Consider the following 27,637-nt stretch of genomic DNA (forward strand, 5'->3'; position numbering starts at 1 on the left):
GGAGACCAGGAGTTCACTGTGGAGTTCAGAAATATATCCTCCAAAAGCTATATTTATACCATGTTGCCGAATGCCACTTTGAAGACACGCAGTTTTACATGCTGATGTCAAGACAGCTACAGTCAACACGATTCTAAGGCACATGATGCACTTGTTCAACTGGGATAAATTACAATGTGTCAGCAAAGAAAAACAAAGACTGCCAATTTTTTACCGCAGGTGGTGGCTCCTGGTCATTTTGCCAAGATGCATCAGAGCCTCTTTCCCTGCAAGTAAAAACATAAACATTCAGTTATTTCATATTTCAAAATAACTTAGTAACCACTTAAATCTGAGCTTACGGAGAGCAGCTTTCACTTGCGGCCTTTTCTTTAAAATCAGTGAAGTGGAGGTTCAGTGCATGTGATCCAGAACAGTGCAGTCAGTAGAAGGCAGCAGGAGCAAAAGGAAAACTAGAAATTCCATGTTCTATTTTTGATTTGTATGTGTAAGTCAAATAAAGTTTATTTATTTACTTACTTATTTATTATTATTATTTTACTTTGAAATTGTGTCTATCTGTTGGAAAGAGCAGTCTCAATGCCAATATTGATTTGTCAAGAATTAACTTTGGTGCCAATATAGGTCTATGTTATCCATAAACTAAAAAGTAATATGACCCCAATATGGCGGCCATCTCAGGTCAAAGTGAAGGGTGCTGTTCGATTTTCCCTGCAGATTTTCACACTTAAATGGTTTATGAAGTATTAGCAGTAGAAGGTGCAGCCGAGTCGGTGACAGGTTTGCAAACTCATACAAGCTCCCCTTATGGGGATGATTAAATATGGGAAAACTGCATCATTGCTGTTTTCCAATAAATTTTAAACCCCACAAAAAGCAAAAGTTCTTATACAGATAATTCAATTTTTATGCATCACATTACAATTCAAGTCTTCATTTCTTCTACTCTGTATAAATTAAACAGTTTTCTTCAGAATCAAAGCAAATTATTTATTTATTCAGTGCTTGGATTTTCGAGGATGAGAACTTGCTTTGATTTCTGCAATCTCATGGGTCTCAAACAATCATTTCAGTCTCTGTGGTTAAAGTACAGAGGGAAGATTTGATGGCTTTGAATTTCTCTCATTTGCATCTCCAGATCTACAAAGTAATTAACTCTGGAGGACGTCAAAGAGTTGGGCATGCACATTATGCCTTGAACATCTATGCACGCTGGTGTGCTGGTTAAAATCCCAAAAAAAACAAATACATGGCTTTTTGCCTCATTTGACTCTGCCATAGCAACAAATTCTTATCTCGGTCATTAATATCTAATTCTAAAACAAACAGAAAACTGAACACGGAAAATAAGATTACTTTAGTGTCTAATAAATACCAAAGAGGAAGTAAACCAGAGTGAGCTTTATCAGAAGTACAATTCTTATTAAAAAAAAATATTTACAAAATTAAGAAATGGGACTTTGTGACCAAAAATATCACAGTATTGAATACCAATTGAACAGTAAACTCAAAAAATAGCTTTTTGAAACTGAACAAATGATTCCACTCATTAATATATGATCACTGAGACCAATTTTGGTCACCCCTGGTGAACCACAGCTCGCAAATTTGAGCTCTGCTCAACTAGAATTGTATATAGGCCTAATGCATATAATACTTTTTGGTTCCACCATTCCTGCTCCTTCAGCAACAGCTTGCCATATATTTTCTTCCCTGTATTATTTATCAAATTCTTTATGCTTGCCTACAGCCCAAATTAGTTTTTCTAGACCTATGTTAGGTCTTGGATAACAACTGCACCACAAGAAAGTCAGGTGTCTCCAATAGTGAATATAATTGGTCACTTATTTTAAACACACATATGATCTGACTGAATATAAAATTATTTAGAAAACAAAAATCAACCCATGAGTCTCGTACAGCAATTATGATCTTTATGTGCAAGGTAGGCCTACATGTTTATTAAATTACAATGAATTCTCATTAAAACAAACTAGGATTTCCCTGCAGTCACGTATTGTATATTACTTCTTATAATACAAATTCATTAAACACAAATTAGTGCAAATTATTTTAGAGCCCTCCCAGGGAAGAACAATGTGAATGAAACTAAATGCCATAGTTTGAAAACCTGAGTGTAAAGGATATTGGGAAATGTATTAACTTAGCCACATTAGCGCCTCTCTACTGTATTTTAGTGCTGTTAGTTGCCATAGTGCACTATCCTTGCAGATGAAATGTGGAGGTGTAGAAAGTAGTGGATAATGCAGCACCGTACAAGAAAAAGAAAGATGTTGCTACAGATTTCAACATTTCCACGAACACTATCAACCATTAAAAAAAAAAAAACAAACAGATGCAATAATACAGGCCTATGAAGAGCAAACTGGATACAAGTCAACATGTCTGCCTGAGGATGCCTTGCGGTTTACATTTTTTTCAATAATACGCACAATATTTTTACATTTATAATACTTTTCATTGTCCTGTAATTGAACTTTGATTTCAGTGTTACTGTAACTTTAATATAAACAGACAGTATGCATTTGGCTTTAGATTCATAATACAAACTGCTGATAAGACAATTTTCTATTCTGGGTCCATTGCTATTTCCATTATATATGTTACCATTGGGTGATATCGTTAGGAAACATGGTGTGAACTTCCACTGCTATGCAGATGACACCCAGCTGTATATGTCTTTAACTCTTTGCAGTCCTATGTCGGACCTGGTCCGACATTGCAATTATTCCTATTGGGTCCAATGTCGGACCCTGTCCGACATCATCAAAAAAGACGCAAAAAAACAGGTTTTTAGTTGTTTTTTCACCGGAAAAAGCCGAGAAAACCATTCAATGGCCGAGTGGGAGCGACAGGAGCAGAGACAAGCCGAAAAAAATAAATAAAAGGGCGTATCTCATGATTAGTCATACTTGCCCCTGGCATCAGATAGGGGCGGTCATAAGGAAACAAGCTAGCTGGTAATGCATCAGCGCTCAGAGAATATCACAGACATTTGCAGAGCTTTTTTGAGATGTTATAGTAATAAAATAATGACTTGGATCGCATTATTGAGGCGTTTGGTGATAAAACTAGTGATCAGGAGATGATTGATCGGTATGTACGACTATTATTATTAATTTCTTAGCATATGTGAAAGCTATAGCGAACGAAAGGGTGGGGCGGGGTTGGAGATGCCTAGTGAGTGCTTGTTGATATGTAGGGCCTTTTAAACCCGTTTGACTGTGGAAAAAAATACTTTTAACAGCGTGTCTAAAATTAATTGCACGTGTGAAAATAAATTGGACCTGACATGCCTGACGCACACTTAATAAATTGACTGCAAAGGGTTAAAACCTGGTGGTATTTCTGTTGGGGTGTTATTTGTTGCTTGCCTTGCTGATCTCAAGTGCTGGATGTCTCAAAACATCCTAATATTGAATTCAGATAAAACAGAGGTTATGTTTGTAGGCTCCCATAACCAACTAAAATGAAAGATTGCAGGAGTTTGACCCTAGCAGTCTTTTATTAAATCCTAAAACTGAAATAATTTTTTTGGGGGGTTATCTTTGATCCTGATTTATCACTTGAGTCTCATATTAGGGATGTTTCTAAAGTATCCTTCTATCACTTGAGAAACATAGCCAATCTGAGACCTATTATCTCCTTATCTGATGCCGAGGGACTAACACATGCCTTTGTTTCTTCGAGAATTGATTACTGTAATGCACTCCTCTCTGGCATCCCAAAACGTGCGGTGTCCCGCCTACAGCTTGTTCAGAATACCGCTGCTAGAATTTTGACTAAAACCAAAAAAAAATTAGCATATCACCCCTGTTTTAGCCTCCTTGCACTGGCTCCCTGTTCAATATAGAATTGATTTTAAAATCTTATTATTGACCTATAAAGCCTTGAATGGAGCAGCACCTAGCTATTTGAAGGAGCTACTGACCGCGTATCTCCCAAATCGTACTCTTACATCACAGGAAGCGGGGCTGCTCATTGTTCCCAGGGTCAATAAAATCAATACAAGAGGCAGGGCTTTTTCTTTTAGAGCCCCTAAACTATGGAATGCACTACCTCCATGTGTTAGGGAAGCTGGGTCTGTGGGTATTTAAGTCTAAACGTGAAACGTATTTTCATAAAATGGCATTTTTATCTTACTGGTTTTAATTCAACATAATTGCTAGCTTTTAATGATTCTTTTTTTATTAAATACTATTTGTATCACATAACAACCTAAATATTCTACATCTGTTTAATTCTAACAAATAGTAACATTCATAAAATAATCTGAATGGTGCAAATATTATAACGCATATTCGACTGTGGTGGGACCAGAGTAAGTGTGCATATGTACAAAGTGGGAAGAATGAATCCTGTTTTAAATACCATTATTACACAACTGTAACAATTACTATATTCACACAAGCTTTTTTCGTTGCTGAATGACAAGCAGGAGATCGAGATGGAGGTTGAAGTTAATACGACCCACAGGCGAACAGTATTTATTTACATATCAACACAATGAACAGCTCACATGACACTACCAGCAATGGCAGCGCACGGAGCACATACAACACAGTGTACGAAAACTTTGGCAAGATTTACAATCTCTGAACTAATCTTCTCTGTTCAATAATAAACTAACGTTGCTAAAGAGCTTGATCATGGCGGATAAATGGTTAGGGTGGAAATTTGATGGGCGAATACGCGATGGATTACTGTACAACTACCGTAAAAACCATTGTATAAGTCCATTTTCTAGGCATTTTTGCGGGGCCCTTAAAAGGGGGGAGCGACTAATACACCGGTGCAACGTATGCGCCGGTGTGTCTAATATTAAACTACTGTACCAGTGCCACAAAGGGATTACTACAGCCACAGTTATGTCTCACACAAACTTAACCGTCAACAACCCGATTTATTTATTCATGGTCTACGGCATTCAGGTCATGTTGCTAGGTAGAAACACAAAACCACTGTTCTAATTAAAAGTTAGAATTTGTTACTCTCAATACCCTCAGTCATTCTGAGTGTTAAACACAAGCTACAGACTCTTGACTGAACTCCTGTCAAACGTCACAGCTATACTGCTTCACTGTTAACACAATAGCTGTCAGTCTCTATGCATTTCCTTATTCCCACCCTCCCGAGCCACTGATTTGTCAACATTCAGACTGAACCCGCCCCTGGGATCCATAGCAAAGAGTCATTGGTTAGAAAGCCGAGTAGTAAAATGTTCAAGTCTTTTCAATGCTATAATAATGCAGCTGACGGAGACTGGCTAAAGTAGGACAGTTAGGGAAGAAAAAAAAAATATATATATACACGAAAATGCTACACAACAGGTTTGAAATTGCATGTTTTTGAATTTGCCAAAATGCATGGCAACCGCAATGCTGGTAAAAACAGTACGTGACTGGAGACAAAACAAAGACAAACTTAAAACGAACAATTAGCTGATAGGAGGAAAGTGTTAATGGCCTGATGTAGAAAACATTTTGTTTGAATGGAGTACTCTTAATGACTAATACATACTGTAACTTGTTCTACATGTCAGACCAACACAGTGGTACACTTTTAAAGTGCATGTTTGGTTATGGTTCTGATTAACACAACAAAATTAATGTATTTGTACAGCTGGAAACTGAATGCAATTGTACTGCACCGTATGCAACACTAAGATGCTTTGTTTACTGGTTATTAGATGGTCACTGTGTAATACTTTTCTTTAAAATTTGAATTAATACAACACATTTGTATTAATTCAAATTGCTAAAGCATCAGGAACTATTGTTTAAGTATGGTTTTGGAAAGAAATGTTCAGTAAAGCAAAGATGATATGTTCTTTAACTTGTTTGGGTACTTGATAAGCAAAATAAAATACTGATAGGTTAATACAGATGTGGGATGTATAACTTGATTTTACACTCATTACTTTTTCCATTTTAGAAATTTTTAAAAACAGAATAGTTTCTAGCAGGTTAACTAAAAACGAAAAACACTGTAAAATTATTAATGTAATAAAATGTTGCAAACAAGGGTTATTTTGAAATTAACCCTTTGCGGTCCATTTATTAATTGCGCGTCAGGCACGCCAGGTCTAATTAATTCACACGCGCAGTTAATTTAAGACGCGCTGTTTAAAAGTATTTATTTTTCCACAGTCAAACGGGTTTAAATAGCCCTGCATATCAACAAAGCACTCACTAGGCATCTCCAGCCTCGCCCCACCCTTTCGTTTGCTATAGCGTTCACCTATGTAAGAAATAAATAAAAATAATAATAATAATAATAATAATAATAATAATAATAATAATAATAATAATAGTCGTACATACCGATCGATCATCTCCGGATCACTCGTTTTATCACCAAACTCCTCAATAATGCGATCCAAGTCATTATTTTATTACTATAACATCTCAAAAAAGCTCTGCAAATGTCCGTGTTTTCTGTGCGCTGATTCAGTCAGCCAACTTGTTTACTTACAACCGCCCCGTTATCTGATACCTGATACCATGTATGACTAATATGATACGCCTTTTTTTTTTTTTTTTCGACTTGTCTCGGCTCCTGTCGCTCCCACTCGGCAATTGAATGGTTTTATCGGCTTTTTCCGGAGAAAAAATGACTAGACACCCGTTTATTGCGTTGCTATAATGATGTCGGACTGACCTGTGAGGAATAATTGCAATGTCGGACCCAGTCCGACAATGGACCGCAAAGGGCTAAACCTGTGTATCTTTCTTTATTTATCGGTGTTGACCATGTAGGAAAAAAAATCAATTGTAAAAAAACGTATTTTAAAACAAAAAAAGGTGTTTTTCCTAAAATTAAAAGTCTCAAAAAGGGGGGAGCGACTTCTACGTCAGTGCGACCTATAAAATTATTTTTATGGTAACTAGCCATTAAATACTGACCTCAATTGAATCCAAGTTACTTTTTTTATTCAATAACCTGTAAATAATTCAAAACAAGGCCCACACCTCATTGTGCAAATGTTGACGTTACTCCATCCATTCTCTATCTTCCTTTTTTTATTAGTCATTGCGTTGTTCTGCTTAGCATTAAGTACGTCTTTATATTTATTATAAAGTTAAATTACCTTTCTAATTCCAATGTTACCCCATGCTATATACATTTATTTAATTTCATTTTACACGTTTAAAGTTAGTCGGCACCATACTACCGGAAGTGGTTTCACGAATGTCTTGCTACAGCGCTGAAGAACAGGGGATCTGTTTACATTAGCTAAAATCAAGGCAACAAAATTGGCAACAATTTTAAACAGAATACATTTACTCGCAAACTTTGCTGTTACAAGCACTGCATAATTAAATTAGGGTCCTTACGTTTAATATGGAAACAACGTCTGACTTAATACTTGTCAAGCATCAGCATTTAAAAAATATAGTAGCTAATATACAAGGTGTTTCTTCGTGCACTCGAATATGTAATATGCTATTCGAATAGTTTTTTTATTTTCGTGTAAATCGACTATACTGACCCATCCCTAGTATTATCCATCAATACAAATGTGTGTTTACTGCAACACCAAGACATTAATTTGTTTACTTTTTTTTTTACTGTAAAAGCCAAGCAAACAGAGACCATAAAACCAGGGAGCAGGCTGCAGTCCTAACACCTTATTTTCCATTCCATGGCTACTGTTGACAGATGTAGTAGAAAATACCAGTGTGACCCTAAAGGAACTGCAAACACACCACAATTCACCACAAAACAAAACAAATTAACTTTTTCTACACATATTAGTCTTACAGTACTTGACACTTATAAAACAATAACAATAACATAGAACACTGTATGTTCAATATGTTAAGGCTATGCATAATAATTTAAAAATCGTACAACTTACTTCTTTAGTTTTTCTGTAAAGATGTACTCAGTAAAGTCTTTGACTGAAGGAGCATAATACATTTTTTCTTTCATTTTTATGTCTTTTTCTGCAATATGTTGTTCGGAGTTAAATCGAAGAACATAGTAAGGATGGAAGACCGGTCCGAATATTTCAAATATCTGTGAAAAAATAAACACATAAATAAAATACACAATTACAATAATAATACTACTAATAATAATAATAATAATAATAATAAGCCATATATGGTGTTTTACTATTTCTATAAGAGAATACAGATGTATCCCCCTCCCCCAACCACTTGCTCTATTTCAAAGAATTATGTAGCTGAGCTCAGAGTGTGTTTGACCCAATAATATTACTGTAAACCTGGCAGTCAAGATGGAAAATTTTTTATTCCTTGTTATCTAATCAGAGACAAGCTTCTGTAGTTTTTTTTAACACAGTGGTTTATTGCATTACGGGGGCATTTGCTATCTTGTTTAAACCTTTACTATCTTTATACATATCAAGGTCTGTGGATTGAAATGAGGCTATACATTGTGTTTGACTGCTGTAAATCCAGTATCCAGTGAACTGTAACAATACAACAAAAACATCTGAATGTGTGCTCAAGTCCTATAGTATTTTAGAGAATTTCAAGTTTGATTAAATTTGATTAACAAAGTGCCAATGTCTCAGATGTATTACTGTTAGGCACACACAGAACTATGACAAAAGACAATATTAAATGTCAACCAAACATATGGCACACTACAAAAACTAAAAAGGTCAGTTTCCTCTTAGATTTTATGAATACAGTTTTACAGGACACACAACTGTATTCTAGATTAAAATATATTAAACATATTATTTTAAACAGTTTATTACCTTTTTTATTCCAAAGTGGAACAGTACATTTAGTAAAAGCATATATTCAAGAGTGAGTTTTCTACTGAAATTATCGTAAAATTCTTCATGGCTGCCTTGATTAAATCTGAAAATGAAATGTATTCTAAACATGTACACAGTACAATACAATTTGAAAACATAGCTAGTTTCTAAACATATTTAGCTGTGTAACATGTCTATAAGAGCAGTACCAAAATTATTCAAAATGATAACACCATGTAACAATTTTTTTTTTTTATTGGTTCCTGGGTAGTAAGTGTTATTTCCTAATTGCTTATGCCTCAAAAGTATAGAAAATGGCTATTATTCCCCACAAACTTTGCTTTTGTGACCAGGACAGTGATATTTTGAAATTTACCTATTTCCAATGAGAAAACTGGCAAATTTGTGTCTTTTCGTTCACATAAAGTCAGAAAAAAACAACATATGAATCCAAATTAACATGTATTTATACTAAAGTAATACAAAAATGACTACAAAAGATTTAGAAGTGAGTAGTTTTTCGAGATTTACGATTATACTGTAAATCACTTTCACGAATCAGCCCCCAAATGTAGTCTCCCATCATGTTCTCGTTATACTGTCCTTCACTGACAGCTCATCCAGGAGCCTCAAAGCTGTGCTGCTCCATAATGGTAACAAGTACCCGTCTCTTCCCCTGGCTCACTCGGTGCACCTCAAAAGAGGATTACAACAGCATCAAGACCTTGCTGGACGCCTTGAAGTATGATGAGTACGGCTGGGACCCCCGGAAGGTGCTGATGCCACCACTACACATCAAATTGGGCCTTATGAAACAATTTGTCAGAGCTCTAGATAAAGGAGTCAGCAGCCTTCAAGTACCTTCAAGACTTCTTCCCTAAGCTGTCTGAGGCAAAGGTCAAAGCCGGTGTCTTCGTCGGACCACAGATAAAGAAGATCCTGGAGTGCAATGAATTCTCCAAGAAGCTCACTAGTAAGGAGAAAGCGGCTTGGAACAGCTTTGGTCGCAGTGGTTCAGGACTTCCTGGGCAATCACAAGGCCGAAAACTATGTGGAGCTGGTTGAGACTGGTGAAGAACTACGGCACAATGGGCTGTAGGATGTCCCTCAAAGTCCATATCCTTGATGCTCATCTTGATAAATTCAAGGAGAACATGGGAGCGTACTCGGAGGAGCAAGGCGAGCCCTTCCACCAGGATATACTGGACTTTGAACGCCGCTACCAAGGACAGTATAACGAGAACATGATGGGAGACTACATTTGGGGGCTGATTTGTGAAAGTAATTTACAGTATAATCGTAAATCTCGAAAAACTACTCACTTTTGTAGTCATTTTTGTATTACTTTAGTACAAATACATGTTAATTTGGATTCATATGTTGTTTTTTTCTGACTTTATGTGAACGAAAAGACACAAATTTGCCCGTTTTCTCATTGGAAATAGGTAAATTTCAAAATATCACTGTCCTGGTCACAAAAGCAAAGTTTGTGGGGAATAATAGCCATTTTCTATACTTTTGAGGCATAAGCAATTAGGAAATAACACTTACTACCCAGGAACAAAAATTGTGTTACATAGTGTAATTACACTGACAATTCTCTTTTATAACATATTAAAAAATAAGGTAATATATGTATTTTTATTGTCAACCTCACTACAAATTACATCTGTTATCTGTCTTCCTTTGCCTTCTCAGTGACTGCAAATCATCTTAAACTGTATTAATAAAACTAGCCCCCACTAGTTGGGCTGCAGGTCAGGGTGAGTTCAGGGTTTCTACGGCTGATTTCTCAGCAACTCTACAACACTTGTATATGTTTGAATGAGTACAATATTTATAGATATACCTGTCTACTGGCAGTTACTCTGTTTGTTAGAAGCTGTCTAATTTGTTTTTAACTTACCTTTCCAATAGCAAGTCTTCCTTCATTAAAAACTACACTTTCATCTTTAAGCGGCGGTGTATCCTTTAGTGACTCAATTATTACTGAAAAGAAAAAAGGAATTTAATAAAAATATTATTTTTCTAGAAATAACATAATACATTAAATTACATTACATTAAAAATCCACTATTTATGCAAATATTTAGGTAACTTTTGGAGAGGGCAACACATTTAAATCTTTAAATTAAAAATAAGGGGGAAATACAGAGGCACTTTGCATCTTAAAAGGCATCTGCAAAAACAGCAAGAATTTGTAAATAACTTTAAATTATATTCTCAACAAGAAAGGATCATTATGGAAATATATAAAAGATAAAGTTCTAATGATCACAAAATAATGACAACAATGCTTGATTCAGAGAACACTTATGTTTAAAAAAAAAAAAACCTTCTGCATTATTCTGACCACTGCACTGATTTAAATTTGTCCCTTCATGTCAAGGGCAATTTCATATGTATTACATAAGTGTGATGAATACAGACACTTCACTAGTAAAATGGATCACATAGAACAATTTATGATTTTGTGCAGAGCCTTCAATATCCTTTGACCTAGCTGAACCTCAATAATTTAGTTTGATTAAAAAATATATATATATACTTTTCTAGTACACACCCTCTGAATGTTGCCTGTCTGCTTCATCGCTGTCCTATATGTTCAATCTATCTAGTATAGCAAATAAAGTTAAATATTTTATTTAAAAAAAAATAATAATGTGTTTGCTGTCAGTGGCAATACAGTAACCACAACAACTACCGTAAATATCGCTGTATAGGTCTCGCACTGGCGTAAGTCACTCCCCCCTTTTTGAGACGGGAATTTTAGGAAAACACCTTTTTGTGTTTGTGAGAGGGGAGGGATCTGGACCGCCATCAGGCGCATGCGTGAGTTTGTAGGGGGTTCAGACACCCTGTGTATTCCCATCCTGTCAGGAAAGGTCTTATTGACAGGAGTCAGCTGTGAAGGAATCGGCTGACGCTCTGTCATTGACTGGGGGGTGGGACTATAAGGGGTGAATGGCTAAATAAAAAGGCACTATTTTATATCCTCTCAGGAAGTATAGTGGAGCGTGACTTCACGGCGGAATCCGGATACTTTGAAGCAAAACTGGAAACTGCGGCAACTCCAGCACGAGACACACAGACGCGGTGGTGCAAGCAAGCCACGCACCGGTTAGTTTCTTTTTACTATCTTACATAGTTAGCTTAGTGGGACTGAGCTGTCCCACAGTGTATAAGAGAGGATATTGAGCAGTGCCTGTTTCTTGGGGCTTGCACCGCTAGAGGGAGCAACGAACCGCGGTTAAAAACCTGCACACTTTATTTTGTAGTTTTTCCTTAAAGTGTTTTATTTTCCTTTTTCCTTTCGCCTTTTACTTATTCTTTTTTGGTTTACACACTGTGTGTATGATTTATGAAGATGGGGCACAATGCCATTGCTAGTAATGTGCCACCAAACTGTCACAGAAGCACCTGCCAACTGAGTGTGGAATAATAAATCTGGGTGCCTGTGCCGGTATCTCATATTCAAACTTTGTGTCTGCCTTGTGTTTTCCCACACCCTTCCAGTGTCTAAAATACTTTAAAATTCTTCCTACATGTTCAACACTGATAAATAAAGAACACTCCACAGGTTTAGTTTCGAAATAACCCTTACACTTATATAATTTTACAGTGTTTTTTTTTTGGTATTTAGTTAAACTGCTAATAGAAACTCTATTCTTTTTTCAAAATTACAAAATAATTGGTTCAAGTCAATTTAAGTGCAATGTCAAAATATAGACATAATACTACTATAAATTCCAGTAGTAACAGTGTAAGCCACTGACAACTGGTACTTAAATGGATTTAAAAAAAAATAATTAACAGTGCACCAGTAAGTAAAAGCAAGTTATACATCCTACATCACATCTGTATTACCCTATTTTATTTTAGCTTATCAAGTACCCAAAGACTTCAAGAACATATCTTTGTGTGACTGAACATTTCTGAACTGAACTATATTGTCTCTTAGACAAGACAATAGAGTTCCAGCTGCAATGGCTTTTACAAAAGTGTTGTATTAAACATTTTTAAAGTATTAAACAGTGCTGCTTGCATCAATTAAAAAAGCAAACAAAACAATAAACTAACAGTGCGCCATCTAATAACCAGTTAACAAAACATCTTAGCGTTGCATACGGTGCAGTACAATTGCACTAAACTTCTAGCTGTACAATAATACATTAATTTTATTTACTTAATCAGATCCATAACCACAAACATACTTTGCAAGTGTACCACTGTACTGCAGTGACATGAAGAACAAGTTACAGTACGTATTAAAGTCATTAAAAGAACTCCATTCAAACAAACTGTTTTCTACAAATCGGGTTTCCTCTTCTATCAGCTCATTTTTCTTTCGCCATATTTTTAAATTTGTCTGTTTCGTCTCCAGTCATGTACTGTTTTTTCATTCATTCCAAACTCTCTTTAAGCATTGAGATTGTCAGGATGCTACAATCTGAAGAAACAATAGGCTTCTGAAAGATTGCAGAGAACAAACCGTTTTTTTTTTGGTGCTTCCTCCTTCCCAACTGTTTATTGTAAACAGAAACAAAATCTTTCTTTCCGGCCATGAGACGACGAACATCTTCCCTCTTATAGAACAACTTTACCATATGAGCAATCACCTCCGTTAGCATTTTCCCCCCAATTTTTGGATTTGAATCCAATAGGCATCCCTTCTCTTCCTGTAAAGCCATGGCTGTCCTGGACATGTGGTAGGTAGCACCAAAATCAGCAGCAGTCCTTCGTATAGACCAAGACATTGGGAGAGCTGTCAAAATATGAACTTGTTGACTTTTTGAATGACATTTTTCCTTCAGCTGGGCCATCATCTTGATATGCCTGAGCCTGCTCCTTGATTGTTTCACGGTCTTCCACTAAAGTTTGTGGGAAAACCTTTTTTAGCTTTCTCTTCATTGCTTCTCCAACCTTCTTTACCTTCTGAACTGCATATACATTTTGTGACAACTTCCTTCTCTTCAGTGGAGATTCTTGTATTGCCTCAAAGTCCTTGTTTATATGTGAACTTTCATGTTCCTTTTCAGCTTCAGAAATTCCATTGCTTTCAGGTTGTTTGTCTTGAACAGCACGAGGATGGATAAGACTAACAAGTGTTTAACCTGTAGTACTTTGTATTTAATCATATCCTGATGTAACTATCACTATTTAATCATATCCTGATGTAACTATCACTATTATCTGCTGTATTATTGAATTGTGGTTTGTCACACTTGAACAAAAATTATTGTATTTCTTGCTCTTATTGTTTTACTTGTATTGTAACACTTGAATGTATTTGTATTTGCTTGCGATTGTAAGTCGCCCTGGATAAGGGCGTCTGCTAAGAAATAAATAATAATAATAATAATAATAATAATAATAATAATAATAATAATAATAATAATAATAATAACTTGGTACACTTGCTTGTCTGAGATTTGCAGGATTTTCTGGTCAACATTTTAGTCCATTTGATGTGACAATCACTGGTACACTGCAACTGACCCATTATGCCTTTCGGTTTTCTCGTTACAAAACAATATTCCCCAGATTTCAACCAAAATACAGTATTATTCCACAGGTTCTAGATGCAAGATTATAACTAGTGCACTTCATCACCACACACAATACACATCATTTATCTCTATAGTTTAAACCATCAGAACTTTTATTTTTTTACATTCCTGAGATGCTTTACATCACCATGCATGTAACTGTATTAAATATTCAGTTTCCTCTCCAGGTACAGTATGTGTGTGTGTGTGTCACAACCAATTAAAATCAGTTTAGTCCACCTTAAATCACCTTTCACTTTCAATTTTCAGCTTAGAAAAACATGCATTATGGCTTACCTCACATGGAACTGAATCATGTTGGACGCAATCAGAAACCTCATTACTGTATATTACTAGAACCAAGATTCTAATAATCACCCAGAAAGCCTTGTAACACTATTACATGTGCACGAATATTCATGTGTGTGGAGTAGTGTTCTGCGATACCTCATTTAGGGAGTATCGATACGATACCATGCACAGTATCATGATATTCGATACTATCACGATACTTATGTCCATTACATGTTAATGGCTGCCAAATGCAATTTTCAAGATTTGTAATCCGTGCCACACTTTTTACTTTTTGACCTAAATAAATAATAAGTAAATAAAAAAAGAATGCCATACTCAAATTTTTTTGACACCAAGAATGTGACATGATTATAACAATGGGATTGGCCAGGTAGAATTAATCAATTCATTTAAAAACAGCAGAATTTTACAGCAAACTGTTTAAGTAATTGCAGCTAACAAAATAGCTCCCTGCCATGCACAACTAATAACTGATAGCCCTCAGAAGTGTTCTGAGGCCTATACAAGTCTGAGTTTTGAAAGAAACATGTTACAGCAAACATGTATTTTCATTTCAAAACATGGTATCTGTTACTACAATTTTTATTTATTAATTTTTTTAAATACATGCTTTTAGTCGTGTACTTCCTGGGTCATTTCACCTTGAGAGTGAAACTGACCACCCCCATTCACTGGCTTTTTTCCTGTCACTAACCAATCAGCTGCTTCCCCTGTTGACATGTTTTCAGCCAGTAATACCTGTATGCTTTGACGCAGAAGACACTCCTGGGGTGAAATGATCCAGGGAGTGCATGTGCAAACAGAGAACACAAGAATAAAAGCTTAGAAGCGGACAGCATTCCTTTAACCTAAAGTAGTACCAGATATGTTTTAAAATTCAAATACATGCGTGCTATACAGTAACATGTGTTTCTGTTAACTGCACATTTGAGACCTATGTAGCTAACAGAAGTGTGAATTGGCTAACGCACAACCGGTCACAAGACAAATTTTACCAAAAGCATATTTTTTAAATGTATTAATTTTAGTAATTTATCACCATATACTGCAGTCCGTCATGTATCCGATTGCTGTAGTGCCACAGTAAGGGTGGATATTATAAAAAGGAAGGGGTTTGGCAAGTGCCTCTAAGTAGTTTTTCTAATTGGTGCAACAGAAAGATTGACACTGGGGCGGGTTTTATTCTCGGTCGTTCTGGCACATCACTGGTGCACTCAGTGTTCATGCTGTAGTGGGCGTGGTATGGTATCCAGTCCACACGGGGTAAGAAAAGCGTTTTTTCTGATGTTTGTTATATATTTTTACTAAAACTGAATCTCTAAACAAAGGATCGAGGCAACGCCATATTTGGAATGATTTTGAGGAACCAGACAAGAAAACTGTGGTATGTAAATAATTATGCCAAACAAAATTGCTGTATCTCAAAAACACAAGTTCAATGCATCACCATTTGAAATAAACATTCAGAATTACTGTGGATGGAGTTACTGAATGCAGTAAAACGCAAACATCCAAAATAAACAGAACACTCTAGATGGCGACTGTGAACACGTCTAACACAATTTGATTTCATCATAAAAAAGATGCAAAAAACAGATCTCTAGTTGTTTTTTCTCCGGAAAAAGCCAAGAAAACCATTCAATGGCCGAGTGAGATCGATAGGAGCCAAGAGAAGCTGTGACAGGGATGACGAGTGGTGACGTCAGACCAGAAGAAGGCACAACAAAAACAAAAGGTAAAATAATCCAAAAATAAAATATTTAAACACAAATAAACACTGTGCTTACCGAGCAAAATAAAAGGGTAAACAAACAAATTACGAACACAAAATAATAACAAAACCCAGGTCAGGCTGAGCAAATGCCTTCACTGTTCCTGGAGTTTTAAGTTTCGTTTCGTTTTGTTTCTCTCCTCTCGTTCTCTCCTCTCGCGCCAAACACCCACCGCACCTACAACACCCACCCTGAGTTGGAGAGCTGCAGGCTTTTTATAACAGGTGACCATCTCCCGATTAGCAACAAATTAAATCACTTAATTCATTCGGGAGATGGCCACCTTCTGCACAAGTTTAATTTCTACTGTGGATGGGACTACCCATCCACGCTACAAAACAAATCGGCTACGCCGTCAAAATGCAAAATAATAACAAAACATACGGCACTCGCCGTCATGCATATAATACACAATAATCATCAAAATAAACAAACAAAATAACACAGGGATGGAGGGGGAACCCTCGTTCTGAAAATAAAACAAAACAAACACATATCAATAAGCAGGGCTTACTACCGCCCTGCTACAGAAGCCGATATGCAGTGCCTTTTAAACCTCTTTTACTGTGAAAAAAAAAACTTTAAACAGCGCGTCTTAAATAAACTGCGTGTGTGAAAATAAATTGGACCAGACGTGCCTGAGATGCGGTGAATTAATGGATTGCAAAGGGTTAAACACATGCAAACAACAGTGTAAATTAATTATGTATAGGCTCTAAATTTACCAGTACACTTTTACGCAAAGCATTTGTTTTAAAACATTTTTTTTTTTAAATCCTTGATATCTGTGTAATTTGTGAACAGAAGGGGATATTTAAAATTATATATATATATATATATATATATATATATATATATGGATTTCCTGTTTGTGGCACCGATCCCTGAACAGTAGAGTTAATGTAACAATGTATCGGAATCTGTGCATTTGATAGATTATGTAACACATGTCACCTTTTTTTTATAATTATTATTGGTTTTGTTTTGTTCTTTTAATATAATATATATAAAATAAAAATAAGTTTATTCACTTTGTGCCCACAAGGCCAGCACAGGTACATCTCAATAGTGCAGTACAAATACAAAGAGAGACATTTACCAAGATAAAAATAATAATACAAATGCTTTTAAAAAGAACACATTCCCATGGGACTTATATTTTTAGATTCTATTGATTTTTTAGTATTACATGTAGGACAGCCGCTATAAGATTGTTACCTTTATTAAAAATGTGCACGGATTAAATCTACCGATTGACCTACTCGTTAATCAACAAATGCCTATAAATAAACTGATAAAAAATATTGAATTGACTGACATCCCCAATTTCTATATATACTTTGGTGTGTACGTGTTTTTCTTTTTTACTTTGTAGTTAAGTCTTTACGATGTTAAAACGTGATTTGCTTCTTTAGAGGTTTACTTGGAAAATACTAACCAGGGCTGTCAGTTTATATCAGAATGTAATATAAAAGAGTGTGTGTTTAAACACTGACACCTGCATAGGAGGCTGTGTGGTCCAGTGGTTAAAGAAAAGGGCTTGTAACCAGGAGGTCCCCGGTTCAAATCCCACCTCAGCCACTGACTCATTGTGTGACCCTGAGCAAGTCACTTAACCTCCTTGTGCTCCGTCTTTCGGGTGAGACGTAATTTTAAGTGACTCTGCAGCTGACAATAACATAGCATTTAAAAGTGAATAAAACATGTACCAAAAGCACATCCCTAAAAGAAACACAGAAGGCTGTAATCTTGCCACAGATTGCTTCAAACATTCATGAATTAAACTTCATCTTACAATCCATCAAGTTCCCATGGATATTTAGAAATGAAAAAGATAAGCATCCATGGTACATTATGAGAATAATGCAGTTTCTACTAAAGCAGTGTTTAGTTTTCACAGAAAGGAATATAAAAATGCCAAATGTATGAAAGCAACCCCTCTGCCAAGGGCATCTCTACGTGTAAACTAAACTTGGCAGTCATCATTGAAACTTTAAAACGGTATACCAGAACTCCCAGGAAGACATTAAGGACAGACAAACACTGTTGAAAGGCCTCTTGCAAACTAGAAGGGATCTTCTAGTAAACCCACGTAAACTATTCTCTACCTTCTCCTCCCTCCTAAACCCTCCCCCCCCTCCTCCTCCCTCCTCTATCTCCCCTGACAACTTTGCCTCCTTCTTCTCTTCTAAAATCTCAGATATACGCAAACTCTTTAACACCTCTCCCTCCCCCGCACCCCCTCCCGCTCCAACCCCTACACCCACTACATCCCCTACTAACTCGCCCTCCCTCTCCACCTTCTTGCCCCTCTCAGACTCTGACCTCTCCTCCCTGCTCCAGGGTCACAAACCCACCACGTGTGCCTTGGACCCCCTCCCCACTCACCTCTTTTAAGCTGCTGCTCCTGCTCTACTCCCCTTCATCTCCTCCCTCCTCAACACCTCTCTACTTTCTGGCATCTTCCCCTCTGCCTTCAAAAAAGCCTCTATCACTCCCCTCCTCAAAAAACCTACCCTCGACCCCACCTCCCTCCAGAGCTACCGTCCTGTCTCCCTCCTACCCTTTCTCTCCAAAACCCTCGAGCAGACTGTACACCGCCAGCTCTCTGCTTTCCTGTCCAACCACTCTCTGCTTGACCCTCTCCAATCTGGCTTCCGCTCTGCTCACTCCACTGAAACCGCCCTCCTGTCTGTCACCAACTCACTTAAGTGTGCCCGAGCTGCCTCTCTCTCCTCTGTCCTAATTCTCCTCGACCTCTCTGCTGCCTTTGACACTGTTGATCACTCTATTCTACTATCATCTCTTGCTGACCTGGGGATCTCTGGCACTGCTCTGGCCTGGTTCTCCTCCTACCTCTCCAACCGCACTTACCAGGTAACCTGGCGTGGAGCAACCTCCACACCTCACCCTCTCTTAACTGGAGTCCCCCAAGGGTCAGTCTTGGGTCCTCTCCTCTTCTCTCTCTACACCCGCTCCCTGGGCCCCCTCATCGCATCCTATGGTTTCTCATACCATTTCTATGCTGATGATGCTCAGATTTTCCTCTCCTTCCCCACCTCTGACTCCACCATCTCCTCCCGTATCTCTACCTGTCTGTCTGCTATTTCCTCCTGGATGCACTTGCATCACCTCAAACTCAACCTCTCTAAATCTGACCTCCTTTTCTTTCCCTCCTCCTCCCCCTCCTCTGATCTCTCTATCTCTGTTCCTCTGGAATCTACCACACTCTCTCCCTCTTCCTCAGCTAAGAACCTTGGAGTCACCCTGGACCCCTGCCTCTCTTATTCCCAGCACATCTCCACTCTGGCACGCACTTGCCGATTCTTCCTGAGCAACATCCGAAGAATCCGACCCTTCCTCACCAACTATGCTACCCAGCTCCTGGTCCAGGCCCTGGTACTCTCCCGCCTAGACTACTGCAACTCCCTCCTGGCTGGCCTCCCTGCGTCCGCCACCCGTCCGTTCCAGCTCATCCAGAACTCTGCTGCTCGCCTGGTGTTCTCTCTACCTCGCTTCGCCCACGCTACTCCACTACTCCGCTCGCTCCACTGGCTCCCGATCACCGCTCGCATCCAGTTCAAGACTCTTGTACTAGCCTACAGATGCCTTGATCAGACTGCACCCAGCTACCTCCAGACCCTCATCTCTCCCTACACCCCCACTCGACCTCTCCGCTCCGCCTGCACTAGAAGACTGGCTCTACCTCCGCTACGCTCCCCTGCCTCCCGAGCCCACTCCTTCTCCACCCTTGCTCCGCAGTGGTGGAACGACCTTCCTACAGATGTCAGGACTGCCCAGTCCCTGACCACATTCCGGCGCCTCCTTAAGACTCACCTCTTCAAACAGCACCTGTAGAACTCCTCTGTTGTATCCTGGGACACTATCACCCTTCATTTAAATATGCTTTATTTTGCTCTTATCTGCCCCCTATTTTACTGCATTTAATCCTGTACCTCAGAATATTGTAATCTGCCAAGTGTTTAATCTGTAGTATTTTGTACTTAATCATATCCTGATGTAACTATCACTATTTAATCATATCCTGATGTAACTTTCACTATTATCTGCTGTATTATTGAATTGTGGTTTGTCACACTTGAGAATTATTGTATTTCTTGTTCTTATTGTATGACTTATATTGTAACACTTGAATGTATTTGTATTTGCTTACAATTGTAAGTCGCCCTGGATAAGGGCGTCTGCTAAGAAATAAATAATAATAATAATAATAATAATAATAATAATGTATTGGAATCTATGAAAAAGGTACTATACCATTTACAGTTTTCATCAGTGTTAGACTTTACTCACTTTTTCTGATTGAATCCCTGATTGTATAAATCATGACATCAGTTTCTTAATGCCCTTTCACATACGTTTGTTTCCACATTTGATGTGAGGTTCAGTTTCAATTTGGTTCGCACCAGAATTTGAACAGAATCAACTGAACCGAGACCACATAAAAGATGATTTTGGTCAATTTGGGTTTAGTTTCTTTTTATACAATATTGCCATATAATCCAAACACAACAATCGCTCATTGTTGAAGCTGACATCCTGGGATCCTTCAAGAAGCTGCTTGATGGAGATTCTGGGATCAATAAGCTACTAACAACCAAACGAGCAAGATGGGACGAATGGCCTCCTCTCGTTTGTAAACGTTCTTATCTGTCAGTCAATTTGAATGTCTCGCTTCATTATGAATAGCTATCTTAGACCATTTCACCTAGTCCTTGATCATAATTGGGGCCCTACCAAATTCACAGCTGTGAAAAACGCATCACGGACCGTGAAATCTGGTCTTTTGTGTACTTTTACCCCATAGTAAAATCCAATCCAGTTATCTGTACCATTACAGGTTTGTGATGGGATTGTTAGCTTGTTTCAATTTAAAATAGAAAGCTCATCATGAACAGGACAGGATATACTGTCCAGCTACAAACCCGTCCCTAGCTCTGAGCTGTCTGTCAATTCCAACAAACTCTGTGGATGCAGAGAGCTGTGTCTTAATACAGTAAGGCATTTACACCGCAGAGACAGGGAATGAAGAAAAACAGCATTTCAGAATAGTTTTTGAGTTACTGTTGCATACAATGCAAAAACAGTTGTTTTGTTTTGTTTTTTAAATAACAACAGAAATGCAATCATAGAGTGAATCGTCTGGATTTCAGTTTGATTTTCTTTTAGTGTTTCTACTTTGTTAGTCACATGCTTTTTGTTAACTTCAGGGCTTTAAATGTTTATATTTTGCCATTTTTAACTACATGTTCGTACACCACAGTGAAATTTAAGATTTAAAAATAGCTGAAACCGTGGAATTTAAGATTTTTAAAATGTTACGACCGTGAAATTTACGAAAATGTACCGTGAATTTGGTAGGGACCTAATCATAGTCAAAAACATAGTATTGTTTTGATTTTTAAAAAAAAGTGAAAACTGCTGTGCAACAGGATTGTTGTGGCTGGTTTCACAGACACCAATTAGCACTGACCTAATGTTACCTTAGGTAAAATAACCTGAGATTACTGCTACCCTGGGTCAATGAAACCAGCCATACATCTAATGACAGATTACTCTAGGAGCTTAGTACCGATGTACTTAAAACAGACAATCTCAGTATTAATTTCTCAAAAAAAAAAAAAAAAAAAAAAAAAAAAAAAAAAAAAAAAAAAACTTATGATTTGAGTGTTCACAGTTGTTATGTATATAATAAAATACCACACAGTAGAGCATCTATATCTCAAAATCAGTTGCTATTATTGCAATCAAAATAAATATGCATCAGATGAGCTATAACCTTTACTTAATGAACAATTTTATGAGGAAATTGCAAACTTCAACTACAATGCTCCGATATCTGAACGCTTATAAATGTTGCATTAACATAAATAATTAACGTCCGCTTAATTTATTCTGTTGCCTTTATGCTTTTTTGTTTTATTTATTTATCTGCACTGTAAAGTCTTTTTGTCTTCAATTATATAATCTCTCATTTCCAAAATTCAATGTCAGATAAAAATATGTAAGACAATGTGATAATACATGGTATACAGAATTTGAAACTAACAATAAATCATATGTGTTTTGGTTTTTAAACATACCATACAAATAAGCAATAAATTGTACCAAATGATTTCTGAGATACAGGGTGTCTACAGGGACATGAATAAAATGGACATACCTAATTGTTCAATTATACTCGACACAAATCCAATCTGCTTTATTTCAACATCTTCAGGCAGAATAATTGTCTCATCTTCAACACTGGGGAGTTCCTGCATATGAAATAAAAGCAACGTTAGCCACGTCGTAGCACAGCAAATACAGTTGGAGTATTTCAGCTGAACATCCAATGAAACTTTTAAATGACATTATTTCTATATTAAACATGTATGGATAAGAACTATAACTCACTATGCAATAATACTATTAATGATGAGCCTACCGTAATATTATTTAAATAAGTAGCCTCCCCAATAAAGAAAATTTAAACATCACACCGGAATACACTTGCAGACATTCAAATAATTAAACACTACTTAAAATACAATCAGTAAGATGTGGAATACCAACTTAATTCCCTCAAAGGCATAGTAAGTCAGTACAGATATTGTAGTGTGCACGGGGTAAGGCGGCAGGGCTGGTAGCTGACGTTATCACACACGAAGAGATTAGCCCGATATACGCTCCTTGCAAGGGAGCCGGCTCTTTTGTACAGCGGTATCGGCGCTATGCTTTAGTGCGAGAGGTCCCGGGTTCACGCACGCCTGGCCCCTGTGTGTGGATTGCCTCGCCCTGTGTGATGCGCCTGCCTGACTTAACCGAGGTTCGCTACAATATTTAGTAGATGTGTAGCCTATTGGCATGGCACCAATATAAGGGAAAATAAAAACACGATCGACTAGCGGCAGTTTTAGTTATTTTAGCCGATAACGTACACAGATATTCATGCTTGAATTTCTTCTAGCACAGAATTGAATGTTTGGTCAGGTGCGCTTACTAATGACGCAAGAACACTGTTAGTCAGATACCTTTTTAATGTGCGATCAACCTGCAGTAAATAGGTCTCTAAACAGCGGTGTTTGGACTTTTTTTTTTTTTAATACTACTGTAAAGTTGTATTTGTAATGATTCAGGGCAATGCAAGGGTTCCAATAATGGAAGTTGTATTTATTTTCTCAGTCGGAACACAGCGTAGTTTAAGCTTTACACAAAACAAGTATAGGTAAGGAGTACATCTTACTGCTGCTTCAATTTCTCTCGCTTATCTTGAGTGTCTCTTTTTTGTCACGTGGTTTGTTTTTTTACTGTACAATATAGATAGAAGTTATGATATGCAATGTTTGACAGCAAGTGGCTATAAAAGTTAATGTCATTTAACATTTATAATTATAGATCCTATGTCTTGTTCTAGTAGTTTACAATAGCTTACCTGCACTATCTATTATTATCTGTATCCTATCAGTATCGCCCAATATGGGCAGATAACCATCGGCTATTGGTATCGGGCCAAGAAAATCTTTATTGGTGCACCCCTAATATTTTGTTCAACTTTGAGGTTAAAAACAAAGTGTCAGTGAAAAAGTTGATTTCTACAGGACACAGTGAAGGATGTTGTTAAGAGTATTCAAGAGTAGTTTTCATAATATTGGCAGTTGACAGCTTAAATTATTTAGGAGATATTAACAGTCTAAGGATGAAATCTGATACAAGATTAAATATTGTAGGTTTGTTTGATGATACAGCAAGTAGAAAGAAATGGCAATATTAATTGCTAATAAGTCAAATACATAGTAAAACATTTTGTGGTTATTACTACAGTAGATATACTACTATTCGTTTTACAGTTTTTTGCAAGATCGATTAAAATCTTCATTTATTTTTGAGAGAATTTACCGGGTTTTTTAAATCTATTTTTCAATTCAAGCAGAGAATGGGTAAAAACATACTTTTTATGCCATTCAGAAACATAAGTCTCGTCTTGCGGAAATCCTGTTTTTTTATATTCAACATGCAACAAAACCATGGTTACCAACATTCTAAATGGACAACAGTTGGTCACAGAGGAGCTATACCTCGTAAACGCAGAATATACAAAGATAAAGATGCTACATGAATTAAAAAATCATCATAAATAAGCCATAGAAAACAAAGCAAATCAAAGTGTATCTGACAGACTTTTTATTCTAAGGCATAAGTATGCATTTTTTATATACATTTACAGCACAGAACAAAATATTTGATAAAGCTGAACAGAACAGACATGAATGAGAGAATTCTAGTGCTGGTTCAGACAACGAGATCTGTCGGACCAGGGTCAAATAATTGACAGTGAAACTACAGTACTAAGGGACCACTCAGATGACTGACAGGGACCACAAGCCATCCACAGCAGAACAGAGATGTGACAGTGTAAATAGTACACAAACTAGAGATCATTTCAGAATTATTTTTTGTAAGAAAATAAAAACTAGGCAGTTGTTTTACCAACGTTTATCCTACATAAATAAATCTGTCGAACTTGTAATTTGATGTTTAATGAGCTTTACTGACTAAAATCTAGCCGATTTATAACTGATATACTAATACAAATGGGTTATGACTAGGGAGTCTGATTTTCTGGTTAAATATTTTTCCAAATTTGGGTGAATGCTTTTTTAAAAATCGGGTAGAATTATTTAATGAAAGAAAGTTGTCATCAACAGTTTAAATCCCCAACGTATGTATATTTACACACATTGGGTATGCTAACTTTTGATGACATATCTCTCTCCCCTTTGTCTCTCTTTCTTTCTCACACACATACTGTATATGGAGGCAATTCTCCATTCCAATCAAGTTTTATCAATTAAACAACTTCACTCCATGCTGTTTTACAAAGAGAAACAATCGACTTTTACATCGAAATGCTTTTGGCTTAAACACACGCTCATAAAACAAATAACTGGGAAGAAAAGTGTGCAAAAAAGCAAAAACCTTAAAGCTATAGTGCTGTAATTTTGTACTTATATTGAGCTAATATATAATTATATATATATATATATATATATATATATATATATATATATATATATATATATATACACACACACACACACACAGTACTGTGCAAAAATTTTAGGCAGGTGTGAAAAAATGCTGTAAAGTAAGAATGCTTTCAAAAATAGACATGTTAATAGTTTATATTTATCAATTAACAAAATGCAAAGTGAGTGAACAGAAGAAAAATCTACGTCAAATCAATATTTGGTGTGACCACCCTTTGGCTTCAAAACGGCATCAATTCTTCTAGGTACACTTGCACACAGTTTTTGAAGGAACTCGGCAGGTAGGTTGGCCCAAACATCTTGGAGAACTAACCACAGTTCTTCTGTGGATTTAAGGAACCTCAGTTGCTTCTCTCTCTCTTCATGTAATCCCAGACACACTCGATGATGTTGAGATCAGGGCTCTGTGAGGGCCATACCATTACTTCCAGGACTCCTTGTTCTTCTTTACACTGAAGATAGTTCTTAATGAATTTCGCTGTATGTTTGGGGTCGTTGTCATGGTGCAGAATAAATTTGGGGCCAATCAGATGCCTCCCTGAAGGTATTGCATAATGGATAAGTATCTGCCTGTACTTCTCAGCATTGAGGAGACTATTAATTCTGACCAAATCCCCAACTCCATTTGCAGAAATGCAGCCCCAAAACTTGCAAGGAACCTCCACCATGCTTCACTGTTGCCTGCAGACACTCATTCGTGTACCGCTCTCCAGCCGCTCGGCGAACAAACTGCCTTCTGCTACAGCCAAATATTTCACATTTTGACTCATCAGTCCAGAGCACCTGCTGCCATTTTACCCCAGTTCCTGTGTTTTCGTGCATAGTTGAGTCGCTTGGCCTTGTTTTCACGTCGGAGGTATGGCTTTTTGGCCGCAAGTCTTCCATCAAGGCCACTTCTGACCAGACTTCTCCGGACAGTAGATGGGTGTACCAGGGTCCCACTATTTTCTGCCAATTCTGAGCTGATGGCACTGCTGGACATCTTCCGATTGCAAAGGGAAGTAAGCATGATGTGTCTTTCATCTGCTGCAGTAAGTTTCCTTGGCCGACCACTGCGTCTACGGTCCTCAACGTTGCCCGTTTCTTTGTGCTTCTTCAAAAGAGCTTGGACAGCACATCTGGAAACCCCTGTCTGCCTTGAAATTTCTGCCTGGGAGAGACCTTGCTGATGCAGTATAACTACCTTGTGTCTTGTTGCTGTGCTCAGTCTTGCCGTGGTGTATGACTTTTGACAGTAAACTGTCTTCAGCAACCTCACCTTGTTAGCTGAGTTTGACTGTTCCTCACCCAGTTTTATTCCTCCTACACAGCTGTTTCTGTTTCAGTTAATGATTGTGTTTCAACCTACATATTGAATTGATGATCATTAGCACCCATTTGGTATAATTGTTTAATCATACAACTGACTATATGCCTACAAAATCCCTGACTTTGTGCAAGTGTACCTGGAAGAATTGATGCTGTTTTGAAGGCAAAGGGTGGTCACACCAAATATGGATTTGATTGATTTTTCTTCTGTTCACTCACTTTGCATTTAGTTAATTGACAAATATACTCTATTAACATGTCTATTTTTGAAAGCATTCTTACTTTACAGCATTTTTTCACACCTGCCTAAAACTTTTGCACAGTACTGTATATATAAAAAGACACACATTTTTCTAATATGTAAATCAGCTTACCGTCATCGGCGCCAGTACTTATCTGCATTTTAATCACAGACAACTGCGCATGAGTTTATTCAAATACAGTATGTGCCTATTCGGGGAGTTTTCGGGTTTAACCAGAATGCAGAAAAAAAAAAGCTTAGGGAGAGAAATCGGGTTAAATCGAGTAAAACCCGACGCCCTAATTGTGACTAAAAACAGACAAGCAGAAATAAGTAATGCTATAATACTTCCACCTAGAAATCCTGTTATGCTTTTGAAAACACTACAAACTTTTCCTTTGACTCCATTATTCCAGTCTTAAACGACATGAAAGCAACAGTACCAACCTACAGCTTTGCGAATCACAGGACTTTTAACAAAAAATGTTCTATGATATTTTGAAAATTATATTAAAATTTAGAAAAGACCGTTGGAATGACATCCAATAGCTGTATTAATTTAAACTGTGAAAATACTAAATATAAATAAACCCTGGGGCTTTTCAGGCAGAGAAGATAAGATGCTTTCATAAACTGATTGACTT

General features: G+C 37.1%; 1 protein-coding gene across 4 annotated transcripts in view; it reads right to left on the reverse strand.

The window, feature by feature from the left end:
- LOC117409549 (H/ACA ribonucleoprotein complex non-core subunit NAF1-like) overlaps positions 1-27,637 on the reverse strand; it is a 49,386-nt gene that overhangs the window by 14,495 nt on the left and 7,254 nt on the right. For all 4 annotated transcript variants that reach the window (XM_034015782.3, XM_034015778.3, XM_034015779.3 and 1 more), the window contains exons 4-7: positions 22,579-22,672; positions 10,665-10,747; positions 7,883-8,043; positions 215-266 (exon numbers count right to left, since the gene is read on the reverse strand). In XM_034015782.3, coding sequence (XP_033871673.3) covers positions 215-266; positions 7,883-8,043; positions 10,665-10,747; positions 22,579-22,672 — 390 coding nt within the window. The remainder of the gene's footprint in view (positions 1-214; positions 267-7,882; positions 8,044-10,664; positions 10,748-22,578; positions 22,673-27,637) is intronic.

The sequence above is a fragment of the Acipenser ruthenus genome, chromosome 2, assembly GCF_902713425.1.
Source record: "Acipenser ruthenus chromosome 2, fAciRut3.2 maternal haplotype, whole genome shotgun sequence".
Classification (NCBI taxonomy): Eukaryota; Metazoa; Chordata; class Actinopteri; order Acipenseriformes; family Acipenseridae; genus Acipenser; species Acipenser ruthenus.